At 39.5% G+C, this 23,573-nt stretch overlaps 4 protein-coding genes across 4 annotated transcripts; all 4 read right to left on the reverse strand.

The window, feature by feature from the left end:
• Positions 1 to 1,471: 1,471 nt before the first annotated feature.
• LOC117893190 lies at positions 1,472 to 3,660 on the reverse strand. The gene is made up of 2 exons (XM_034799700.1): positions 3,619 to 3,660; positions 1,472 to 3,388 (listed from the first exon to the last, which is right to left on the reverse strand). The coding sequence occupies exons 1-2, from the start codon at positions 3,658 to 3,660 to the stop codon at positions 1,487 to 1,489; spliced, it is 1,944 nt and encodes a 647-aa protein (XP_034655591.1). The 3' UTR covers positions 1,472 to 1,486.
• Positions 3,661 to 7,412: 3,752 nt separating this feature from the next.
• On the reverse strand, positions 7,413 to 8,231 carry LOC117893788 (enhancer of split malpha protein). The gene has a single exon (XM_034800532.1). The coding sequence runs from the start codon at positions 8,165 to 8,167 to the stop codon at positions 7,715 to 7,717; it is 453 nt and encodes a 150-aa protein (XP_034656423.1). The 5' UTR covers positions 8,168 to 8,231; the 3' UTR covers positions 7,413 to 7,714.
• Positions 8,232 to 9,316: 1,085 nt separating this feature from the next.
• LOC117893928 lies at positions 9,317 to 9,846 on the reverse strand. The gene has a single exon (XM_034800710.1). The coding sequence runs from the start codon at positions 9,770 to 9,772 to the stop codon at positions 9,533 to 9,535; it is 240 nt and encodes a 79-aa protein (XP_034656601.1). The 5' UTR covers positions 9,773 to 9,846; the 3' UTR covers positions 9,317 to 9,532.
• Positions 9,847 to 13,291: 3,445 nt separating this feature from the next.
• Positions 13,292 to 14,094, reverse strand: LOC117893593 (enhancer of split malpha protein). The gene has a single exon (XM_034800267.1). The coding sequence runs from the start codon at positions 14,012 to 14,014 to the stop codon at positions 13,541 to 13,543; it is 474 nt and encodes a 157-aa protein (XP_034656158.1). The 5' UTR covers positions 14,015 to 14,094; the 3' UTR covers positions 13,292 to 13,540.
• Between the last annotated feature and the right edge of the window lie 9,479 nt (positions 14,095 to 23,573).

Here is a 23,573-nt window from a genome sequence, read left to right on the forward strand (position 1 = left end):
AAGACACAGACCCGGCTGGGCTGTTAACAAAATGTTATAAGTTGTTTTCTTTTTGGACCAAATACTGCTCCATAGGGTCGTGCCGTGGAGGGGCTAAGGCGGCAACTTGGACTCAAAACAATCCATTTTTAAATAAGATGGATGCTTGGAGGCGCCGTTTTACAACTTTGCAACGGGCGCAAATATTCCTTGCTGCTCCACCAATCAAAGAAGTCTGCAGATGTTATTCCCAGCCATATTCAAATTCTCTGTCATATTTTCAAACTGCGGAATATGCAAAGGGTATCGTTTCATGGGTTTCCAAAAATGAACACTTGTTTATATGATTTATAATACTCAAATGTATAAACAAAGACCGTCCTGGATTCTTTCCTGCAGATATGGGTTTATTCGAAGTTGTCGTCGCTTATTTCGTTGATTGTCCTCCTCCTTCGATCATGCAAGAGCCGCCAGTCTCACTAAAATAATCTCCTGCATGAATCCATTTTGCATTCATTGTTTTATTAACCTTTTATTCAATTTTCACACATTTTCAAAAAGGTAAACAAAACAACACAGCTGCCTGAGAAGTGTAACCGTACGGAATGCGGGTTTCACCTCTGGTCAAACTATGCTGCTAGCAAAATATATTGCTTTTCGATCTGAGTACTAGGCTTAAATAATTAAAATAATATAATATATGTACATATGTTCATATGTTTGTATGTAAATATATGAGATAATTTAACAACAGAGGTTGACTAGTTTTGGCCATAACACTACCCGACACGATATTCCCTCAAGGAACCCAACCAACTTTTTCTGAAAGAAAGGGCTCAAAATAGGTCTGATGATATATTTTTTTAAGAATTTTCCAAATCTGGTATTTTTTTAACGCAGTTTTTTAGAGTTAGCTGTTCCTTCTTTAACATAACTTAAGTATCTTACATCTGGTTGAAATTGACATTATCATTCTAAAAAGCTGATAAATCCATATATGAAGTTAAACCAAACAGTTTACCTTCTGGGAAATATAAGGTTTTCAAATGAAAAAATGCATTCAACACTTCATTCATCGGAGCATACGGTCACACTGAAAGAGACCAAACAATTTCAAATGAAAACCGTTATAAATGTCGTCGTGGCGTCAAAAAAGATTGTAAAAGCACTTTGGACTTTGACGGTCCAGTTTTCTGATACTTTTTATAGAGCCAGGGCTATATTATTTTTAAATGATGACTTCCATAAGACTTCCATAAGACTTAAACTCGGCTTTAAGCGATTTTTTAAATTTGTTTGAGCGAATAAAAAATACAAAAATACTAGTGAAAGTAAGTACTGAAAAGGGCTGCAGAGTACGTGCAAAAAGGTATGCACAACGGTATGGGGCAACTGTGTTCGAAAACATGAGAATTACGCGATAGTTTTAAATGTTTAAAATATTGTATAGTTTCTCTTACAAAGGATAGCTTGATTTTAATGTAAGGCAGGAGTTTTTAAGGTTTTCCTAGCTACGCTTTCCGGAACGACTCTTTACCGATGCTGCCATAGCCTTAACTCTCTGCTGGAGTTCTGCCATGGTCGGCAGCTCCCCCCAGTCGCAGTCCGAGTTGCAGTTTTTTGCATCCGCTTCGGTCTTCTTGATCCTCGCGTTCAGGACACTCAGACGGTCTCTCAGGCCCTGCTCCAGGCCCCCCATGCGGTCCAACAGGATCTGTTCATAGGTCTGGTTCTTCGGACGGAGTCCATTTAGCATCGCCTCCAGCTGGTCCAGTCTCCGGGTCAGCTCTTTTAGCGACTCATCCGATGGCTCTTCATAAATATTGGCCACGTGAAAGTTAACATCTTTCTGTCTCTGTTCGATCATAAAACCCATGAATCTTTGCCTCACCTGGTTTATAGATTTAAGATGTGCTGTCCAATTTAACGAGCCTGCAAGTTCAACTATTCCCGGAGCTTTATCATTCATTTCGTTCACTTGTGCCTCCAGTAGGCTTACACTAGTCGATTGTTCACCGAGTCTTTGTTTCTTTTGATTTGGGCACAATTCTCCGCACAAATATGTGATTTTTCGGATATTTGCTTCCTCAGCGATCAGCAGTCTTTCGGTACTTGTTAGAGTTCCACTTGTTTGATTCAGTCTTTCTTGAAGAGAGCCAACTATCTTCTTTGACTCAGACAGTGCGTTAACCGATTTCAAGTCTACCAAACACTTTTCTATATTTTCCACTATTTTCTCTTTCTGACAACAACTTTCTGTGATCTCAGATGCTTGACTGTTATGTAAGGCTTCTAGTTTTTCTAAAAGCTTAATTTGACCTGAATGACTCTTCTCCAAATCCTTTTGCTTGTTGGTCAAGGATGTTATATCTAAAGAGGAGGTATTTCCTCTTAGTTTTTCAACAAGCTTTTCGAACTCTTCTTTGAAAGCCTCTAATTGCTCGGACCAGGCGGGGCAGCATGTGCCTACGGATGGTTCTTCCCCTTCTCCTCCCTTGGCTAGCTCCGAGCTTAGGTACTCCAATCTCGTCTTTAGATTATCAAAGTCTGCGCCAATAAAACCCGAGGACTGCGCTCTCTTGTAGGGCTCTATTCTGTGAAATTCCAATATGAAATCGATGCCATCATGGACTACTTCCACCCGATCTCGCACGGGCTGATAGGGACAGCAACTTCTGCGGATGTGGCGCTCGAGCTCCCCCACAATTTTTGGCAACTTCTTGATTAGTTTATCCAGACTTAAAGTTCCATTGATCTGCTCATTTATCCAAACTCCGATTTCGGTGTACGCATTGCAACTACTGGCAGTCAAGGGAGAAACCGTTGTTGACGAAATTGCCGTGGGTGTCGTCGTCAATTGTGTGGATCGTCCTGTTGTTGTTATTGTTGTTGTTTGTGGTGGTTTCGGATTGGAAAACAAGCTTCGATAGCACATTATTGTTTTTCGAAGACGAAGCACCCCCCACAGATTAATCTTAATAGCGTTGTCGAATTCCTTGACGATAGGAACGAATTTCTCTACGAGAAAAAGGTTCTTCACTTCCGTCTCCCACTCGGCGACAGCCTCCCAAAACTTGGCTATATCTTTTTGACTGAGGCCTGGAGGAACGCACTTGGCCTTTTTGTAATCCTCCTTGATGCTAACGTAAGTTTCTTCCGGACCTAGGGTTTTTTCGTTTATATCCTCGTCGTTGTCCTCGTACTCAATGTAGTCGTAGTCGGGCGGCGAATCCCAGATGAGGTGGCATATCGCAACAATCTTGATGCACTGTTCAAATTTTTGTGATTGGGTCAAGCTTCTAGCTGTGGCTTTCCGGCTGGAACCTTCTTTTGCCAAAACTTTGGTTTCCCTGGGCTGGAAATTACCAGCTACCAAAAGCAAGTGCAGACCCAAATACGCTTTTTGAACCTGCTAGGGGTTGATTCTTGGTAATTCTACTTGCGCTCAGGGGCTGGGTTCTATTTACCATGACTTGACTGCTGCCCTGGCTCTTTGATTTACACCTGATTTCATTCTTTGGCCTACCCTCAACTCAACCAACCTTTTATAATTCAATTTGAAATACTGTTACCAGCGGAACTATTGCTACCCTCTTCTAGGGACGGTTACTTCGCTTCATTTTTGGGTTTTTTTCTCACGGTTCCTTCCGTGCGCGTCGGGCTCGTGATCAGCGTACGCATGGAGCATGTACCTGCCACAGGGATGGAAATTTTAGGGGAGTAATCGGGGGTTTTATAGTTTTTACCTGCTGAAGTAAGCAATAGTAGGGGTTTGCCTATTGATAAGAACCTTTATAATCGCTAACTGTTCTCCAGACCCCGTCGATGGAGTGAAGCGTACTATGTATCTCGATATTTGTTTCTGAATTTTTTCCACTGATTAGGTTCTATTCATAAATAGTCCCGCATCTGATTGACTTGGTCATGAGCGAACGGTCATTAAACTTCATTTCCCAAGGGGCGTAAAGTGGTCTTTTACGTATGTATGTATGTACATATGTATGTACATGTATGTGCATGTATACACATCCATACGTACCTTCATGCATTCGTGTATATGTACAAGTGTATATATATACATATATATATGTATAAGTATGTATATGCATTGAGAATGCACTGCGCTTGTGTGCGTCTGTGAGGGACGTTTCTTGTTTTGGGATCCTCGAGATCGTTAAAAACGAGCCACAGTCTGTGGGCAAGAGTGGAAGTGGGGGCGAGGTGCGGCTGCTGACCCTGGAGATGCTGCTGCTGCTGTAAGAGTACGTAAATACTATGTACATACATACATATGTATGTACATACATATGTACGTGCGTGGGGAAGAAGATTAAATGGAAACAAATCTCATACACACGTAAATACAATTGGAATATAACATTGTTGACCCGCCAAGGAAGAGATACGACCCGAAGCAAACAGAAAAGAAAAGAAGAGACAGAGACTGAAATACAGCAATAGAGTGAGGGGAAATAGTTGATAAACATAAAAATGGGTAGCCCAGTGACTGGAGATAACAAAAAAGGGAGTCGGACCCTGTTCCCATTCCCTCTCGCGATCCGGCATAAATGCATTATACATTAACATGATAACAACCATGTGTGTGTGTGTGGATGTTGAATGCTGCTTATCTCCATTTACGTGGCGCGACGTCAACGTCAGCGCAGGAGGCCGTGACTTGTATAAAATCAAGGCGATCGCTGCCTTCACCGTCAGTCGAAAGAAAACCGTTAAACGCAACATCTACTTCGTCGCTCTCACCAGCCAATACCTTGCGGTGGAGGGAGAGAAGGAATGGAGAGCCAAGAAGGTTCCAGCTTTAAGCGCGCTCAAAGCGCAGCCCCCTAGGCGTTTGCCGCGTTACGTTGAGTTACTTTACGTCGCGTTGGTTGGTACTGAAGCTTTAACACCGATTGGCTCTCGGCCGCGCACTCATTCGGAGGAGCATAGCGATGTGCAGAGAGACAACAGCATCGGGCTGGAGGACAGTGCAATGGGGCCTTGAAGGGTATCACCCACGCGCACTCACCCATACACACACACACGGTGCAGATGCTGTTCGGCTTCCCTCAAGGTCAAATCCCCACTATTTAATGTGCAATATTGTATATTTATTGTTAGATTACGTTCCTGGATCGTATCTCTGTGATTTCTGCAATTAATCTTTATTCCGTTTTTTTCTGTTTAATTTATAAGCAAGCTCTTTTGTTACTGTGTTGTTTTTTATTACGTAATTTGTATTGTTGTATAAAACAATAGACCGTTAGGCTACCGATACTGTTACAATTAGTCCGATATCGTATCAATTTAGAAGACAACGTAATCGCTGACGTCTTCCATTCTAGATAACAGAATTAGTTTGTATGAAATATAGTTTTTCTACTGATGAAATACATCAACTCTTGGTAGGAAAACTGTTATTAAATGTGTATTATTGTTTTCTTTAAAGAGTAAATAGGGTATATTGTATTTTTGGTCGGAGCAATGAGTGTAACGCACCGAAGGAAACTTTTCTGACCCCATAAAGAATATACATACATATGTATGTACATACATACATATGTACATACATACATACATATGTACATATATTCTTGATCAGCATCAATAGCCTACTCGATGTAGACATGTCTGCCTTTTCGTCCGTCCGTTTTGATGAGTGCCTCGATATCAGAGTCTATAAAAGCTTCAGCTACCAAATTTCGCATCGAGATTTACCATGATAGGTAAATAGGTAGGTAAATATCACACTGTTGCAATTGTATTTCAAAATTTCGCACCCCGAATGGGTCGGAAAAAAGGCAGAAATCCACAATTTTAAAGATTTGAGAAAACTAATAAACTAAAAACGCATTTCCGTAGAGAATGGCCCTATCTATCAGAATCCTGAAGAAGGATCAGAGTGGATCATTATTATAGCCATCCATAGCCCCCTTGAATTGGATTAGCTCCAGCAGCGTCTACAGCTATGTACATATCTCCTGGAAACGCCGTGTAATGGTTTCGAATGTTACCAATCGAAAGCCTTTGAGGCTCCGCTCTAGCCGGAGCATTGGAGCTTTCTTGGTTGGGGCCAGAATCACTAGAGCTTTCTTAGTTGGGCCAGGATCATTGGAGCTTTATTGGTTGGGCCAGGAGCATTGGAGCTTTCTTGGTTAATGTCAGGACCTTCAATGAAGGATAAATGAAAAAGTGCGATTGACCTGTCGTCGAAAAGCGTGATAAGCATGGTAGGATTGTTGGTTATCGCGTCGGCTGGAATTGGATTAGCTTCAGCAACGTCTTCCGTTATATCGTCCATTGCGCCATTGAGGCTAATAATAAATGTTCTGTGGATTCTAAATTTCCCTTTTTGACAATGAAGTAAGCCTCAAGTAAGCCTTTTTTTGGTATTTAAGCGCTACAGCGAAATTGGATGGTCGCACGACGATGAGTCTGCATTGACCAGGTAGTTCAGTTTATGTTGAAGGAATATTCGAAAAAAATAAATATTTTACTACAAATTTTGAACTCAAAAAGAGTTGATTGCCAACCGGACACCAAAAATATAATGAAGCCACACACTTTGTTTTTCTTTCTACCTCCAATGGATCTAGGGTTGTCAAAAATATATCAAAACATCAATATATCCTAACTTTTTAAAATAAAAGTATATACATACATATGTATATACCGTGATATTTTGTTTGCCAAAATATCAATATATTGATATTTGTATCAATAAATATCAATATTGATAAAATATAAATAGGGTATATTGTATTTGTGCGGATAACGGTTGCATGTAACGCACAGAAGGAAACGTTTCCGACCCCATAAAGTATATATGCATGTATATTCTTGATCAGCATCAATAGCCGAGTCGATTGAGCCATGTCTGTCTGTCCGTCCGTCTGTTCGTCCTGATGAGCGCCTAGTACTCAGAGACCATAAAAGCTAGAGCCACCAAATTTTGCATCCAGACTTCTGTATGCTCACACTGTTACAAGTGTATTTAAAAAATGAGCCCCGCCTCCTTCCGCCCACGCAAATCGCAAAAGTTCTGCGGTATTCACAATTTTGAAGAAACGAGAAAACTAAAAACGCCGTTCCGTAGGGAAGGACCGCATCTATCAGATCTTCGAATTGGGCTCAGATAGGATCATTATTATAGCCAGAATGAGCCCAGTGGCTAAGCCAAGGCAACCCAGAGACAGGCAGAGAGACAGGCAGAGAGACAGGCAGAGAGACCTCCTGTATGTATGCGGAGAACCATTTTTATAAACAGACATCTCCCACATGTAACAAGTACGTCAGTTGTATTGGAATATCCCTAATATTCTAAGGGACGGCAGATTGCAAATATGTTTATACATATACAGTCATATTGCAGAACGGCTGTATTTTCCGTAAAAATAACATGATAAAATGTTTTTAAAAAATGTTTATTTTACTCAAACGATAATGTTAACAATTGATTCTCATTTCTGCTCAAGAAAAATGGAGAAAATTGTTTCCACCTCACCTCCTCAAAAATGTTGTCACCCAGACGCTTTTTCGGCATTTGTAGTGAAAATTGCCAAAAAGCGGTGCCAATGGTAATCCCAAAATCGACGAACCAAAGTCGAAGTGCCCAAACTCTGATCTGTCCATCCCGCTGGAGCCCTAGCACCAGATGGTTGCAGAGTTGTCCAATAAAAGTTTTGAAGAACCCATGTTAGAGAAGCTCAAGTAGTCCCAGCTACTGGCTGATGCTTCACGCCTGGGCCCACCGATCGAGGAAGTTCCATTCGATGGCATAGGGCGCGCTGTCTTGGGGCTGCACCGAAGTCCAGAAGAAGGTGCCGGCATTGGTGCGGGCAAAGTGAACAGGAACATAGTGGTCCTCTTGGTCCATGGTTTGCAGTTCCCCAGAGCCGTTCTGGTTGTAGACGATGATTGCATCCTCCTTGGCGCACTGGCGGATTTCCTCGAGGAGGCGGCTCTCCAGATGCTCGTTGGCCATATTGTCCATGTCGTTGTTGAGCCAGTCAAACTCGGCCTCCTTCTCGATGGAGGCAATGTAGGAGCTGCGTTTGGGCAGCTCCTTCTTCAGATGGAAGACGTGACCCAGGAGTGGCTTGAGGAGGTTCTTCAGGCGACGCGAGGGTGATACTTTCGACTTGTACATATTGTTGTTGCACTTCTTCTGCTTGGTGATAGTCGACATTATGAGATTTTTGTGCGTGTTGAGATGCTCTCGATTAGACGGTCGGATGGTATGTGATGCTCTCTCTAAGACTGGAGGCGCTATTTATACATTTTCTGTATGAAAGAGAGGCGCAGCATCACAGCCAATCAGGGAGTCCGAGACGAGGGCAGGTGCAAGAATTTGAAATTTCACACGTTTAGCGAAGGCAGCAGGTATGCTCTGCAGGACCTGAAAGATCCTGTCTCCTGGCTCCTACTGATGCGTGGGAACCTCATGCTCGCTCTTTCTTCCAAGACAATTATCCCTTAATAATTATCCCCCTTGCGTGGGAATACTTATCAAGAGTTTCAGACATTTACTCCGACTTTTTTGACTATTTTGGATTTGTTATCGCATTTCATCAGAAAAATGTTGGTTTTGTAACCGAAAGCCGACTGCATTGAGAGCAAAAAAAATAATACAATTTTGCCTGTATTTGCAATGGAATTAGTGATGAAAATGGTCAAGGCTCTGACTGTCACGATCATCGGACTTTGATGGTTTTTTGTCTCTTTACTGGGCCATGTACAAGATCAGCGTTTTTTTGTATTGAATGAAATATACATATGTATGTATGCATATAAAATATATTTTATGTTGCACGCTGTTGGAGGTAAATTTCGAACGAGCCGTGTAGCTTTTCTCGTTTAATCTCTGGGTTCTCTTATTTTTGTTCGGACTTTGATGGTTTTTTGTCTCTTTACTGGGCCATTTACAAGAGCCTACACAGCCTTAGGTAGGGACAATGGTGTTGTCGGGTACTCTTCTACCAGTTTCAATGAAATTTGAGATTTATTTTGTCCAATGCTCAATCCTAAGAAGGAGCGAAAAGGAGAAAAAAAAATCAGAAACTGCCTTTGCGTAACAGGTTTCACAGTTCGGTTTCGGCTCATTTTTGTTTCGAATGTTTTGAATCAACAACAGGTTTTGATCAAAGGAAACAGGTAAAATAAAGGTAGCCGAAGGTTCTCTTAGGTTTTGCTTTTTTTTTTATTTTTATTATTGTGACTTTGTATTAAAGGAAGGTATTTCGGGAAGGGGTAAGAACTGCTTTTGGAATTCATGGAGAACCTTGGGGGAAATTAACAAAGGGAAAGTAGGAATCACAAATGCAAAATAGTCGGGTCGTATTATAATATTACTAATTTATTCAGGCATTTAAATATACATATGTACATAGATGGAAGACAATGATTTAAGCTTAGTTGGGTGCATTTTAATAATTTCCACTTGTTGAGTCGGACGTTCAAGCTGCTCGGATATTTAGAGACCGATTCCGGTTTAGTCTTAAAGCTCTTTCTAGGTGTTTAGGACGATCCTCTCCGTCTATCATAGTTGATCAAATTACGCTGGCGCAGCTGCTTCCAACTCATCGTTTTGGGAGTTCTGTAATTCTTCTTCGCTAAGTACGATCACTTGAGGTAACCGTGATTGGGTTGCCCAATGCCTCTTAGAGGAGATGAAAGAAGGCTTGAGCAGTTTATAGGCCATTTTGATTATGTTCTTCGCGGCCTTTGATGGGGTGTAGGTCTTTTTCACGCTAACACGACTGTACGTGTTGATGATAAGAGTTTCGTAGGCCATGTTTGCTGTTGGTTTGGAGTAGACTAATTCTGATACTGACTGTTCAACGTTTCCAGTATATTTGATGTCCGATTCCCAACTCCTGCTCGTATTTATATGACCTGGCGAAACCAACCCCTAATCCTCAGCCAATCAGTGCTCGTCCTGGGGCAGGTGTTTATTGGGTTCTCCCGAGCTGAGTGCCGCGTCACGCATTCCTCAACTACATATAACTAGGTAGCTCCGACACGATACGAGACCCTTGCACGTGTGCAAAGTATTCCCCCAAATGGTTGGTCCTAAATAAATCTCATCCCAGGCTTCTTCGTGGGAGAGTATAACTTTGTCGAATATTTATGTATACATACATACATACATACATATGTACATATGTACATACATAGGTGGACGCGGCAAGCAAAGAGAAATATCGACAGCAACATTCACAAGGAACTTGTAGCCTTTTTCATGGCTCCTAACCGCCGAATTGGTAATTTGAGTGGTTTGTGTACGGGAGGCAAGGGATCGGGACGGTTCAGTTCGCTTCGAATTCATGCCTTGATTAGTTGTTGGCTATTAATTGTTAATGGACACACAGTGGAGAATAGAAGTGACAGACCCTCGTTAAACACATGTTGTCGGCAACGAGCAATATTTACAGGTCAACATTCAATTTCTGAATAGGACAGGTATGTACATATGGATGTATGTATGTAGGTAGGGTCCCTTTCAATACAGTGAACACTTGTCATCCTCTGCTGCCTCGGACACCTCAAACATTTTTTCCAATCTCCTGACTTGGCTTGGGTCTCTTTCAATCCAGATTTGACTCAGATTTAGTTTCGTGTTAAAATAATTTGTGCGAACATTTAAATTTGTTGTGAAATTATTCGAATTCCAGTCGGATAGAGTTAGCTCTGGAAGTTAGGTAGGGTAGAGGATAAGATAATTTTCCATCTTACTGGGGGTGTACAGTGAGGGGTTACAAATGATTTTGTATTGTTTACGTAGAAGGAGAATTCTATATTCGTGAATATTATGCTCGTTCAATCTCAAGTTCAGGCGTCAGTTTTAAATGTTCATTGAATATATTTATGCACATTCAGTAAATGGAATATCTAAATAAAAAATGGTGATAGCTATTTATTTATTATTTTATATAAACTATTGACGTAGGACATACATAAGTACATATGTATGTACATATGTACAACCTATATATAAATTTTTAGGCTTAAATCAACTTATCCAAGAGAAATGGTATGCTTTGAAGGCTTCAGTTGGAAATATTTGTAACGAAAAGTAATTATTCCGGTATTTGGGCGGCAACAAAAATAGCACCAATTTCATAAAAACTCAAAAAACTTCAAATTTACAGGAAATTTCTCCAATTTTTTATTGATATAGTTTACTTTAATTGTATTCAAAGGTTAAAAATTTGTTTAAAAGCTTTTGGCAAAAAAAAAAAGGCTCAGAGTCCTGTCATAAAATGTAGCCTTATTTTCGCGTCTTTCCTGGGGATTCATCTCCTCAAATCTGGCAGGACCCCCAAATGTCAAACTTTTTCTTTCATTTCGTATTAGAAACATATTCTTTGACTGTTCCTCAAAGATTTTCCCTACGGTTTATATCTATGGACTGAGCAGGAGAAAACATTGCATAAAAGTCACTGTTTTAAAACCCATGAGAGCTCTCTATCTGGTCTGTTTTGGGTCATTTCCCTGATGAAAAGAGCAACTCAACGGCATTATCTATTGCAAGTAAGGCAGCATTATTGTGTTATTATATAATAACAAAGACATGTTGATTCCTCATCGATTCAAGCACGGGTACCACCTCCATAGTACGAAAAGCATGCACATACCATGATTCTTGTCTCAGCATAATTATTACATTTTAAAGTCAGTTAAAGGGTCTTGTTTTTCATTTGGTAGTCGTTTTAAATAAGATATAAAGTTTTTGCAACAAATAATAAATAATATAAATATAATAATATAAATAATATAAATAAATAATAAAATTTGGCTCTCTCCGTATCACAGGATCTACTATATCCATATTTATTTGGGCCAACTCCAGTGTTTTTTCTACCTTGTATTCACTTTGCCCCATGGTTTCTTTGCTAAACTGAATTTTTTCTCAGACTTCGAACACCTAATTTATATTCTTTTAAGCTAGATCTAGCTTAGCTTATCTTTGGAAATTTTTTAAGATCCATTTTAAGCTCTGTGGCCGGCTTAAAAGGACCCCTCTTGCTGTCAGAAACCCGAATTTTCAACCGAAAAGTGTATATTGCGCCAATTCTTTCACGAGTTTCTTGTTGGTAACATGTTTTAAAGCATTACGAATCATTTTAGATGAGGAACCTATTTTTTTCCGCACATACGGATAGCTTTCTTCTTTTGGAGTTAAAGTTTTGATACTTTGGCTTTTTTATTCCCTAAAGTGCTTTCGACGACCCATAACAACTAATATTTTGTAAATATCTGTATACAAACGACTTAAGTTACCGATTATTATATCAATTAAAAACATAATATGTAGATCAAAAAGCTCGAAAAAGTAAAGTAAGTAAAAGTAAAAGTAAGTTATATAAAATAAAACTTTTGGTGCTATTTTTGTTGCCGGTCAACTTCCTTTCTTTTTTGAAAAATTGCCCAAATTATTGAGAGCCGAGGCAGAGACGTGTCAGAGGCAGATGCCGCTCACTGCGCGAAGCAGAGTGGGAATGAGAGAGTGTGAAAAAACAAATAAAAGCTGCGGGACTGGGTGGGTTTAGTCACTGGAAATTAATTTCTTTATTTTGGCCATAATAATGATCCAATCGGATCCCAATTTGGTGATCTGATAGATATGGTCATTTTTTACGGAATGGCGTTCTTAGTTTTCTTTTATCTTAAAAATTGTAGGTTTGGGAAGTTTTCGCCCTTAGCGGGCGCGGAAGGGGGCGGGGCTTTTTTTTTTAAATACACTGGTTTCAGTGTGAGCATACAGCAGTCTGGAGCCAAAATTTGGTGGCTCTAACTCTTATAGTCTCTGAGAACTAGCCGACAAACAAGACGGACGGACGGACGGACAGACAGACATGGCTCAATCGACTCGGCTATTGATGCTGATCAAGAATATATATACTTTATGGGGTCGGAACCGTTTCCTTCTGTGCGTTACATACAACCGTTATTCGCACAAATACAACATACCCTATTTACGCTTCGAGTACCGAGTATAAAAAGGATTCATTTGAGATTGGTTGTACGAAATGCGGTTACCAGCATAAATACATTTTGAAATTAATTTATATCAATGAATGCCTTGTTGTAAGAAATCTCTTTCTGACCATCCAACCAAACCTAAGGAGGCAAGAGGATGTTCGCCTTCTGAAATAATTAAGCAACTTTTAAGTTTTCTTTATATGCATGAGTATTTTTTATTCTTATAAATCTAAAATATCTTAAGTTTTAAATGGAAGACAATGATTATTAACCTAGGAGGACTTATACTATGACCCTAACAAACAAACGTGGAAGACAAGGATTTGTATAAGACTAACACATACTTAATTCTAATAAGACACATCAAATCACATTTATTCATATAGTTACGATTGATTGTGATAATCAATTAGAGTTGCATTTCCCTGGAGAGTGACCAAAGAATCCAATCTATACCTAATATCACCCTGAGATTACGATCCTGCAAAGCTGGGCCATTCTCATCCGTGAAATGGAAGGGAATGGGACACTTGCATTTAAAGCTGCCGAACAATTGGATGGGACTCCAGTGAGATTCCTAGGCCTGAACCCAGCGATCGAACTGCTGTCGCAACTGTTGCTCCTGGTGCTGTCGTGCACCCGCGGCAGTGGTCCAGAAGAAGGTGCCGCTGCTGGTGCGGGCAAAGTGGACCGGGATGAAGGTCTTCTCGGGCTGGACGGGAACGAGGTGTTGCTGCTGGCCCTCCTGCACGATCATTGCCACGTTGCTGGGACACTGCTTCAGATCGTTGTAGAGGCGCTGCTCCAGTTGCTCGTTGGCCATGTTGTCACAGCTGACGGTGGGATCTTTGCGCATGTCTTCCAGCGAGTCGTTGATGTCGTTCTGGTTCTGAATCTCGGACAGAGTCTTCCGCAGTAGCTGCTTTTTTCTCACTAGCCGCAGCAGTGGTTTGACGAGTTTCTTCAGACTCCGCATGGCCATCGTGTGCTGATCTGATTTCTGCTGCACCATGCTGCTCTCAAACTTGTATTCCCGTGTGATGAAAGACATTGTGTTGGAAATGTGTTAGAGCAAGAATGTTCTTAAGTTGGTTGCACTTGGCTGCGAGGTCGAGACTGTTATGCCAACGCAGCTCACGGGCCGTTCGTTTTATACGCTTCGCTCCCTGCCTCCTCTCTGCGGGTGTCGGGGCTTGGGTCGTCTCTCCCTAGGCTCTCTGTCTCTTTCACGATCCCATGGTGCAGCCAATGGGATGACTGCCTTCCCGCAGGTGGTTACTCGAAGTAAGAGAGAGTCGCTCTCTCACCAGAGAAGATTACCCTTGCGTTGAGAGGGTATATTTGACTGTTGTGCAATTTAAGCATCCAACTCGTAAGCCATGACGGACCTCTCGATTATCGGAATATCTGATATTGTACATATGTGCATATGTAAGTCAATTTGAGGAGTTTCGCGTTTAAGCCAGTGACAATATATGTACATTTATACATACATATGTTTGTATATACATATGTGCGCATGTCTAGATCGGGGACGGAAAGATGGGGTTTTCAAGCCCTAATTATAAAACTAGTACATATCTAAATATATACATACATATATAGCTTCTACTGAAATAATTTTATAAAAATAAGATTTCTATTTACTATTTTTCATGTTTGCAGACCCTATAAAAATGTTAAAAAACTGGTTTTATATATATGTATGTATGTACATACATACATACATACATACATATGCATGTATTTTTTTTGCTGGGTATCAGATTTTCGAGTTGTGTCTTCAATTATTATGAAGATTTGTTGTTGTCTCACTGCTCTACTCTCGCCCCAGTTATCTCTCTCTCTGTCTTTTCCAGGATCTCTCTCTAGCTCAACTGATCACTACCTGCTGAGGATCATAATAAAAATAAATATAAAATCCCAACGAAAAATGCCAAGAACGGACAAGTCCGAACTTGTCGGAAAAATCCAACCTCAAGTGTGTGAGCCGGGAGAGATTTTAAAATTCGACACACTGTTCCAAAAGACGGAGGAGGATATGGACAAACAATAGTTTTCGTAGTCGAGATACAATCTCTCTGCTGGAAATACCCGTTCAAACAAGGGACTTGTCTTTTATTTCATTGAGGCAGAGCTGTCCAAAAATCTCCCTTTGGGTCCGTCTGTCCGTTTGGGAAAAGTAACGTTTTTTTTTCGGGTACTTGCCTTTCAGTGGATGGTAAGGGATGGGGTGGGCTTGTGATGGCCTCTCTGAAGGTTAGTCAATATGCATTAATGCCGCATTTCGGAAAATCTTAGCAGGTCCTTTTCAGCTCCTTCCAATCGTATTTGTTTGTCATTGTTGTTCTTTCTCGGTTCAGGGACCTGCTCTGTTGATGCGTGAAAAATTTACGACGTGGCAGAAGCACGTAGAGCCATATCTCTGGCCATCTTGGGATTGCACTGTGAGTTCGGTTTTGTTTTACTGGAATTTCGTCGGTACAGCCTATGTGGTTGTTGGATCTTTTATTTCCCCATCTGAAGATTACTTGCCTATATTATCTCTATTATCATTAAGAAAGAGTGTTTTTAATTTATGTATATTTTTCTTCATAGTTTTGCTCCTGAGAAATTTAAACTTATTGCTGCACGTGTTCCTAAACATACATATGTATGTATGTATGTACAAAAATATGTATGTACATATTGTACATGTACACTGACTTGCCAAGCAAGTTACATTTTTGTATTAGCCATGGATGAAATTAATATCATTAAATCAAATCAATATCGGTTACAGTGCAGTTGAGTGGATTAATCTCAAGTAAACACTTACATATACGGCTTATTACGAGTAAAACAATCTATTGTATAAAATATACATATATATGTACATACATACATACATACATATGTATGTTTGTACATATGTATAATTCGTCCTTGAAGGACATGAGAAGTATCACATGAAGGGTATTCTCTCAAGGATCGGGAATATGCATACATCCATGATAACAAACCACTCAGTTCAAAGGATAATAAATTTAGCTTTCATTTTCAACTTATAAAATAAAAATAAAAAATAACTCTTACTTCTCATTTCTATTGAAACAATTAAAAATATGTGTTATTCGTAACTTTAATACAAAAAAGTTTAAAATAATTCTCATATTGCAATTTTTACTTTAAAAGTTATAACAATTACGGTCTCTGCATAAAACAATAAAGGACACAGAATTGAATTATTTTTTGTACTATTCCTGAGTTTCCTGAGTCAAAATTTCGTAAAAAATCTTTAAAAATGCTTTAAAAAAGTTTTGCCATAGACAAGAAACCAAATTTCTTCAAAAAAATGTAAGGCCCTCAGTCTTTTAGAAAAAATAGGTTTGGTTGGAAGCGTAAAAAAGATTCGATTGTGTAGAGTAGTGTATTGATTAATAGACATTTTTTTAGATCAAACAGTGAATCAGCATATGAGAACCTTTTTCTCTACCCAATCCTTCTATTTTAATAATTACATTTATAGGTAGCATTAATTGTCTATTATACATAAATTTATTATTGTAAATATGTACATATGTATCAAATAAATATTATTATATTTTAAATGAATACATACGTATGTATGCACATACATACATACATACATATACAATATCGTATTTGTATATTTCATTAATTTACTGGTACTGCTACTGGTAACACTACTCGACAAAATCGAACTCAAGGAACCAAACCGACTTTTTCTGATGGATATGGGGCATTAGAATTGTTTAATGAATGATGTTTTTTTTTCTATGCCAGAACTTTTTTTAAGTAATTATTTTATTGGTATTCTTGTATTTGTTTAAAGCTTTTTTTCAGAGGTAGTAGTTTCTTTTTTCACATTACCTAAGTTTCTTAGATCTGGATGTAAAGAAGTTTGCTTTTCTGTTTGCCCACCTCCCCCATAGGAGCACAATGAGGAGCACAGAATGCACAGTAATGATCCAATCTACTCTCAATTCGGGGATCTGATATATACTTATGATAGAGATATACATACATACATATATTGTAAATAGATGGAATGCGTTTTTAGTTTTCTCTTATCTTTCAAATTGGTGAATTGGAGAGACAAATAATTGAAACGGAAAGGAGGTTAAACAATGCTGATTGAACAGTCTGAGAGCTGATACACGTGCACGAGAATCAGTTTGTCCTGCCAAAAGCCAAGGATGTTTCGACACGTTCTACTGGCTTGATTACTAGGTAGGTCTGTCTGCTTCATTCTAAAGAATTTAGGTCTCTTATTTGCCAAGCAGCGATCAGGTTGCTACTGTGCTATCTGCAAACATCATCAGGTCATCTCACCGATCTCCATGATTATGATTGCTTTTTCGTGGATGCCGGTAAGAGCCCGCCGAAGTCCGTTTGCGTCCGTGAGGTGCATTAGTTTTGGGTCAGTTTAGGGTTCGTCAGGTTTAATCCTCTTTTATCATTCGTTTTTGATGTGTTTGGGGTTTCTTATTATGTTCCATTCTTTGGTTTTTTACCTGTCGGTTCTGTGTGCGTTTGACCCTTGCACGTGCGCAGCGCAATGGGCCCTTTTAACAAATGCAACAATATACAATCCTGAGGAAGAAGGGTACGCATAATGGTCGTGAATGTGCACGTCAAATTCACTCCAATCCAGCGTAATAGTGATCTTCCGGAAAGAGGGGATTATTGATGCCATTGTCCATCCTCGATTCTTTGCCTGACAACAGAAAAGATTTTATTTTGGCTTAAACAGGAGTAAAAGCGAAAAGGGATATATGTATGTATGTACATACATACATACATATGTATGTGTCAAGTGGTAAGAGTTTGGTTTCAAATTAAACACAAATAAAAAAAATGCAAAACCAAACACTTCAATATTTTGAAAATCTAATACAATTACTCTAGCTCTGACGTTTCTCCATAGATTTTTAATGAGTAACGTCTTAAAGGACAGTCCGTTTCAGTGCGTCACTAGCTATTAAAAACGAGAAGGGACGTGTGAGACGCTTCTTTCGCGTCACAAATTGTACACCCGGTACTTAGTTAACGTACAGTGGGGAGCAATGATGAGTACATGTTCACATTAACTGACTTTCGTCGCCCATAAACTCTAAACCCATACTGCAAACGTAACCAATTTTTTTGTAGATATCAATCACTTTATCCTTTACAAAAAGGCAATACCAGAAAAATACAAATGTGAAGCTTTTAAATAGCGAAAAATAAAAATCTAAAAAAAGTCGCATGTACTCATTTATGCACTTTTCGTTGTTTTCACTTATTTAATATTTCAAAATTTTCTACCTTGGCTGGTTCTACCCCACTGTATGTACATATGTGCACCTTATTATTACTATTTTTTTTTTTAATTTACCTTTCATATTTTTTCTACTTATGTCACCTATATCTACATAACTTCTTACCACACGACACCACACGAGGCAGAGTGGGAATGCGCAAAAATAGAAAAAGGTGCTGGGCGGGTTGGGGATAGCCACTAAAAATTAATTTCTTCTTTCTGTATATAATAATGATCCAATCTGATCGCTAATTCGCTAATTTGATATACATATGTATATGGTCATTCCCTACGGAATGGCATTTTTAGTTTTCTCCTATCTTTAAAAATGTGGACACAGCCCTTTTCGCCCTTTTTGGGGGCGGAACGGGCGGTTCGAAATTTTTAAATACACTTGTAATAGTGGGAGCTGACAGAAGTCTGGATGCAAAACTTGGTTGCCGTATCTCTTATGGTCTCTGGCAGACATGGCTATAACGACTCGGCTATTGATGCTGATCAAAAATATATATACTTTGTGGGGTCGGAAACGCATCCTTCTGTGTGTTACATTTTTGTCCCCACAAATACAATATACCCTGTTTACTCTTCGAGTACCAGGTATAAAAATTGTCACATCATATTTTACCTTGCCTTAGCTGTTTTCCTTTCTGTCAAGAGTGAAAAATCGGGCTCTATGAGTTAAAGTTAAATGTTTAGGTATAGATAGACTCGGGAGAGGTTCTGCTAGTTCTAAGAATGTCAAGGAAAATTACAAAAAGAGATAGCCAGACAGTAGGTAATTTCCTGGCGCCGGCGTCCTGTCGTTCATTGTCCTCCTAACGACCTTAGATGTCTTGCAGACTCATACCTGTTCCAAGACAAAACCCTCCTATAAACCTGATCGAAAAAACTGTCAGTTATGGAGACAATTTTAGAGCGCGTACCACTTCAACTACTAGAAACACAAGTTTAAAGGCGAAAACGAGTAGGAACGTGTGAGACGCTTCTTACGCGTCACAATTCTTTTACCCGGTTCTCAGCCAGTTCGAATTTTACATTTTTTCTACATACATATGTAATCTAAATCTACATCACTTCTCACACCAATACGCTGTTTAAGCTCGAACACCCCCCCTTTGTGGGGTCGGAAACGCTTCCTTCTGTTTGTGAAATTTTTGCCCCGCAAATGCCATATACCCAATTTACTCTTCGAGTACCGGGTATAACAACTAATCAAAGGCGAGCGCTGAATCCGGACGAGTTGGGTTGCCTCAGTCAACAGTTTAGGCATCGTTAATTCTCATTTACTAGATGGAGAAGGAGGACAACGATCCACTCAACCCAAACCCCAAAGCATAGGAATGGACGATAATGTACTCACTCGAATTTGTTTGGTTAGTTTGGTTTCGGCTGAGCTCATTTCAATCCCTCATGGACCGAGGCAGAAATATCGTCTTACAGAGACTGAGGTACAAGATAGAATATTCCATTTGACTACTTAGTTTGCATGGCTGATTAGTAGAGATTATTGTGGCATGGTAAACAGTTGCGCCTCGTCTCACTATGCGGTACTTGAAACGACTCGCAGACCTTTCAGGGAGGCACATCAACGATAGTGAGTGTTGCTCAAAATGTATTCTCGAAGACAAGATCGTCTTGCATCGTTCAGGGCATGTCGAGGAGTTAAATTTCAGGAGTCGTGTCAGATTCTGCACTTGAAAATTAAACACACACACTGAGACTCAAGGCTACTAAATAACAGATAAAATTTGTGTTGTCAAGTGAAACAGCGGTCCGCACAAGGGCTCAAGGACGGAGCCAGGACCTCAGTGGGCCCTCGCTGAAACTGGATTCCTGCACCGCCTATCGGTCGCATTGTGGAGTCTCAAGTGTTTGAGCCCTGAAGATAATTATTTACGATATAAACTCAATTGAGACTAATGGATTTCCATATCGAGTCTCCACAATTTGTGATATATCCCAAACACCTATTTTTAAAAATCGTACCCATTCCAAACAGCCAATCAGCGGTCCATCAAGCTGGCATCGTTAAAAAATGAGAGATACAAATTCTAACCGACTTTCAGTGGAACATTTTCGGCTTAGTTTCCATCGGTCGTTCTGGCGGTCAATTTCCTTTGTGAACACGTGTGCAAGGGTCTCCTTTGTTTAATTTATTATCTTGTTCCCTTTTTACTTTGCTGTGCTAGCCCTGCCACTGCCCTTTCCCTGATCTTCCCCGTCTTGCTTGTGTCCCCTGTGGCGTTGCATTTTATTGATTTCGGATTTCCAATCTTTTATCCTCGATCCTCCTACGTTTCAGGGGCGTTCTGGTACATTGTGCGTTTACGGGTATACGAAGACATGTAAGAAAAATTGATGCATTTTTCTGGGGCGTTTTGAGAGTGCAACCCAACAATCTTCAACCGATATTGTTAAAAGATTGATGGGAGACTTTTTGGTGTAAATTGTTAACACTGTTTTTCATCTGGCTTGGTGGCCTCTTCCTTGGATTCTCTATTCTGACTAGGAGATAGAAGGGCGGAGACCAAATACCTGATGGGCTAAGTATTCATACTTAACATCGTTTTTGAACAAATTACTAATGAGCCGGCCGATAGAAACTTAGTGAAGTTTCGGGAGTTTCGGGATGACAAAGAGTTGCCATAGTTGAGACCTACTTAATTGTTCATGTTTTGATTCCGTTTAAAAACGGAATGATACAAAAATGTAAGTGATCGATGTCATTTTTAATCGACATGCATGTACATACATATTTCCATAACAAAGTTTTGCGACCCATAACAAACGGATCGGTTGAGAGCCTTTGGCGATATGGGGAGTCGTTATTAAAAACGAGTAGGATAACAGTAGTCAGTATAATAGTATGTATGAACATACGTTCATATGCATATAACCTTATTGTTATATTTACATATGTACAATGTATATTTATATGTTCATATCTACATATGTATATAACCTTTTGAGATCCGAATTTTATATTTTCCATTTTTTCTACACGTCCTGTTAGCTCGTCCCCCTGCATGAGGCAGTGTGTGCGATCGAGAAAGAAAGACAACAAAAAAATCCAATCTGATCCCAATTCGGTGATTTGACTATATCTAGGTCATTCCCTACGGAATGGCATTTTTAGTTTTCTCTTCAGCACATTTTCGCCCTTCGGGGGCATTTTTCCCCAAAAATGCAATATCCCTAATTGCTCTTCGAGTACCGGCTTTAATTAATTGTATATTTACATTTAAAGTTGTATTTAATTTAACAGTGTACGAACAATGTTATGTTAGAATTTAATTGGGGTTGTCTCAACACAATTTCATTGGAGGACCAATTTGATTAAATATTGTAATAAATGACAATACAAATCGAATTACAATATGTAATTCAGTGTCCAAACCCTTCTGCATTGTTTATCATTAATATTGAAATAAGGAATCAAGCCTTTTCGAGCACCCACCTAAATACATATTGTACAAAAGAAAATACCGGTTAACCTTATGTGAAGATAAAATCAGTTTGAGGACTACGAAATCTTTATCCTACAATGCGAGTACACGGGAATCGTTTCTAGCCACGGATTTCTGGCCAAAAACTCCAGGTAGCACACAAGACACACAACTTACATAAAATGCTTCAAATTTGGTCTTTCTTTTGTCAAAACGGCAAAATAACATAAGCGACAAGATCTCATTTTCCAATTTCTGTCTGTTGCACAGAAGATAGACACGCAAAATGGAACAAACATACCGTTCTTTGACAGGCTTTGTGTAAACATGGCTCAGAGCTGCGGCTGAGTCCTGTTTTCGCATTTGGATTGGAATTTGTTCGAGTAGAAAACCGATCATTATTTCTTGTTATTCTTTGGAAATAAGTTGTGAAGAATGGAAACCTTTTTTTTCTGCTCGCTTTTCTAAATGGTCCATCACCAAATTATAGCTCGTTAAAAGGCACACTCTTGTGTTTTTCGTCTCGGGATCAGGCGATAGACACAGAGCCCTACCCTGAGTAGAGACAGTGGATTACTTACCCCCCCCCAGGGGCTCATCGGAGCCCAGATCACGTTTCAACAGTTTCTACTGCAGGGGCTGAGCATCCAGGCAGCCAGCATTCGGCTCCGTTGTCGGGGATATTAATATGCCTGGCGGTTGGTGGCTGGTGACAACACGTGAAACTCCATGACGTCTCACTGGACACTGTAAAGTTAGGTTTGGCCAACCAACTCTCCTACGTCCCAACAATGAATAGTCCTGGCAAACACGGCCAATTTCCCAAAACCGTGTTTACAAATATTTTCAAAAGAGGAGAAAACAATGCGACCGCCTTAGGGGATTCTCTCTCTAACCCTATTGTTCGTATTTGGCATGACTTTTCGTTTCACCATATATTTATATATGTATGTATATATTTATATATATTTATATACGTATGTACATATGTATATACTATTATATACATACGTATTTGTATATATGTATATGTCTGTTTCTGTACATATGTATGTATGTATGTATGGTTAGACTATGCTGCCTTCGATGGCTGTTGTTCTTTTTAAAACGTATTGTCTTCCGAATCTATAGCTGCATACACGTTTCCACATACTTACATAAATTTGTTGCTAAATAGGGTATATTGTATTTGTGGTGAAAAGTGGATGTATGGTACGCACAGAAGGAAACGTTTCCGACCCCATAAAGTATATATCCTCTTGATCAGCATCAATAGCTGAGTCGATATAGCCATGTCTGTCTGTCCGTCCGTCTTGATGAGCGCCTGGAAAACAGCCATATCAGCTATCAACTATGTATAAAAGCTACAGCAACCAAATTTAGCATCGAGATGGTTGTGATATCACACTGTTACAATTGTATTTCAAAACATCGCCCCGCTTCCTTCCGCCTCACAAAGGGCGAAAATCGTATATATCCACAATTTTGAAGATAAGTGAAAACCCGAGTAATGATCAGATCGGATGATTATTATAGCCAGAATGATTAAGAAATCCAGAAATTCACGTCCAGTATCTATGTGGATTATTATTGATTATGTAGATGCCAAGTGTAGAAATAATATCAAATGTAAAATTCGAAAAAATCATAAGGTTAAATTATGTATGTGTATACATATGTACATACATATATACATGCATGAACGTTCCTACTCGTTTTTCTATTAACATCAACACTTGTGTTCTTCGAAGTTGCTAAGAACATTGTGTTTAAAAAAGGGGATTAAAGGAATGCGATGGCCCTTAACCTTAAACCTCATCCAATTTTAGCACAGCCGACTCTCCATAGAATTTAAT

The sequence above is a fragment of the Drosophila subobscura genome, chromosome J, assembly GCF_008121235.1.
Source record: "Drosophila subobscura isolate 14011-0131.10 chromosome J, UCBerk_Dsub_1.0, whole genome shotgun sequence".
NCBI classification, from domain to species: domain Eukaryota; kingdom Metazoa; phylum Arthropoda; class Insecta; order Diptera; family Drosophilidae; genus Drosophila; species Drosophila subobscura.

Coding starts and splice junctions, on each gene's coding strand:
- LOC117893190 (XM_034799700.1), bottom strand. CDS start 3,660: ATGCGTACGCTGATCACGAGCCCGACGCGCACGGAAGGAACC. Junction 3,389..3,618: donor CGACGCGCACGGAAGGAACC/GTGAGAAAAAAA, acceptor AACCCCTAGCAG/GTTCAAAAAGCGTATTTGGG.
- LOC117893788 (XM_034800532.1), bottom strand. CDS start 8,167: ATGTCGACTATCACCAAGCAGAAGAAGTGCAACAACAATATGTACAAG.
- LOC117893928 (XM_034800710.1), bottom strand. CDS start 9,772: ATGGCCTACGAAACTCTTATCATCAACACGTACAGTCGTGTTAGCGTG.
- LOC117893593 (XM_034800267.1), bottom strand. CDS start 14,014: ATGTCTTTCATCACACGGGAATACAAGTTTGAGAGCAGCATGGTGCAG.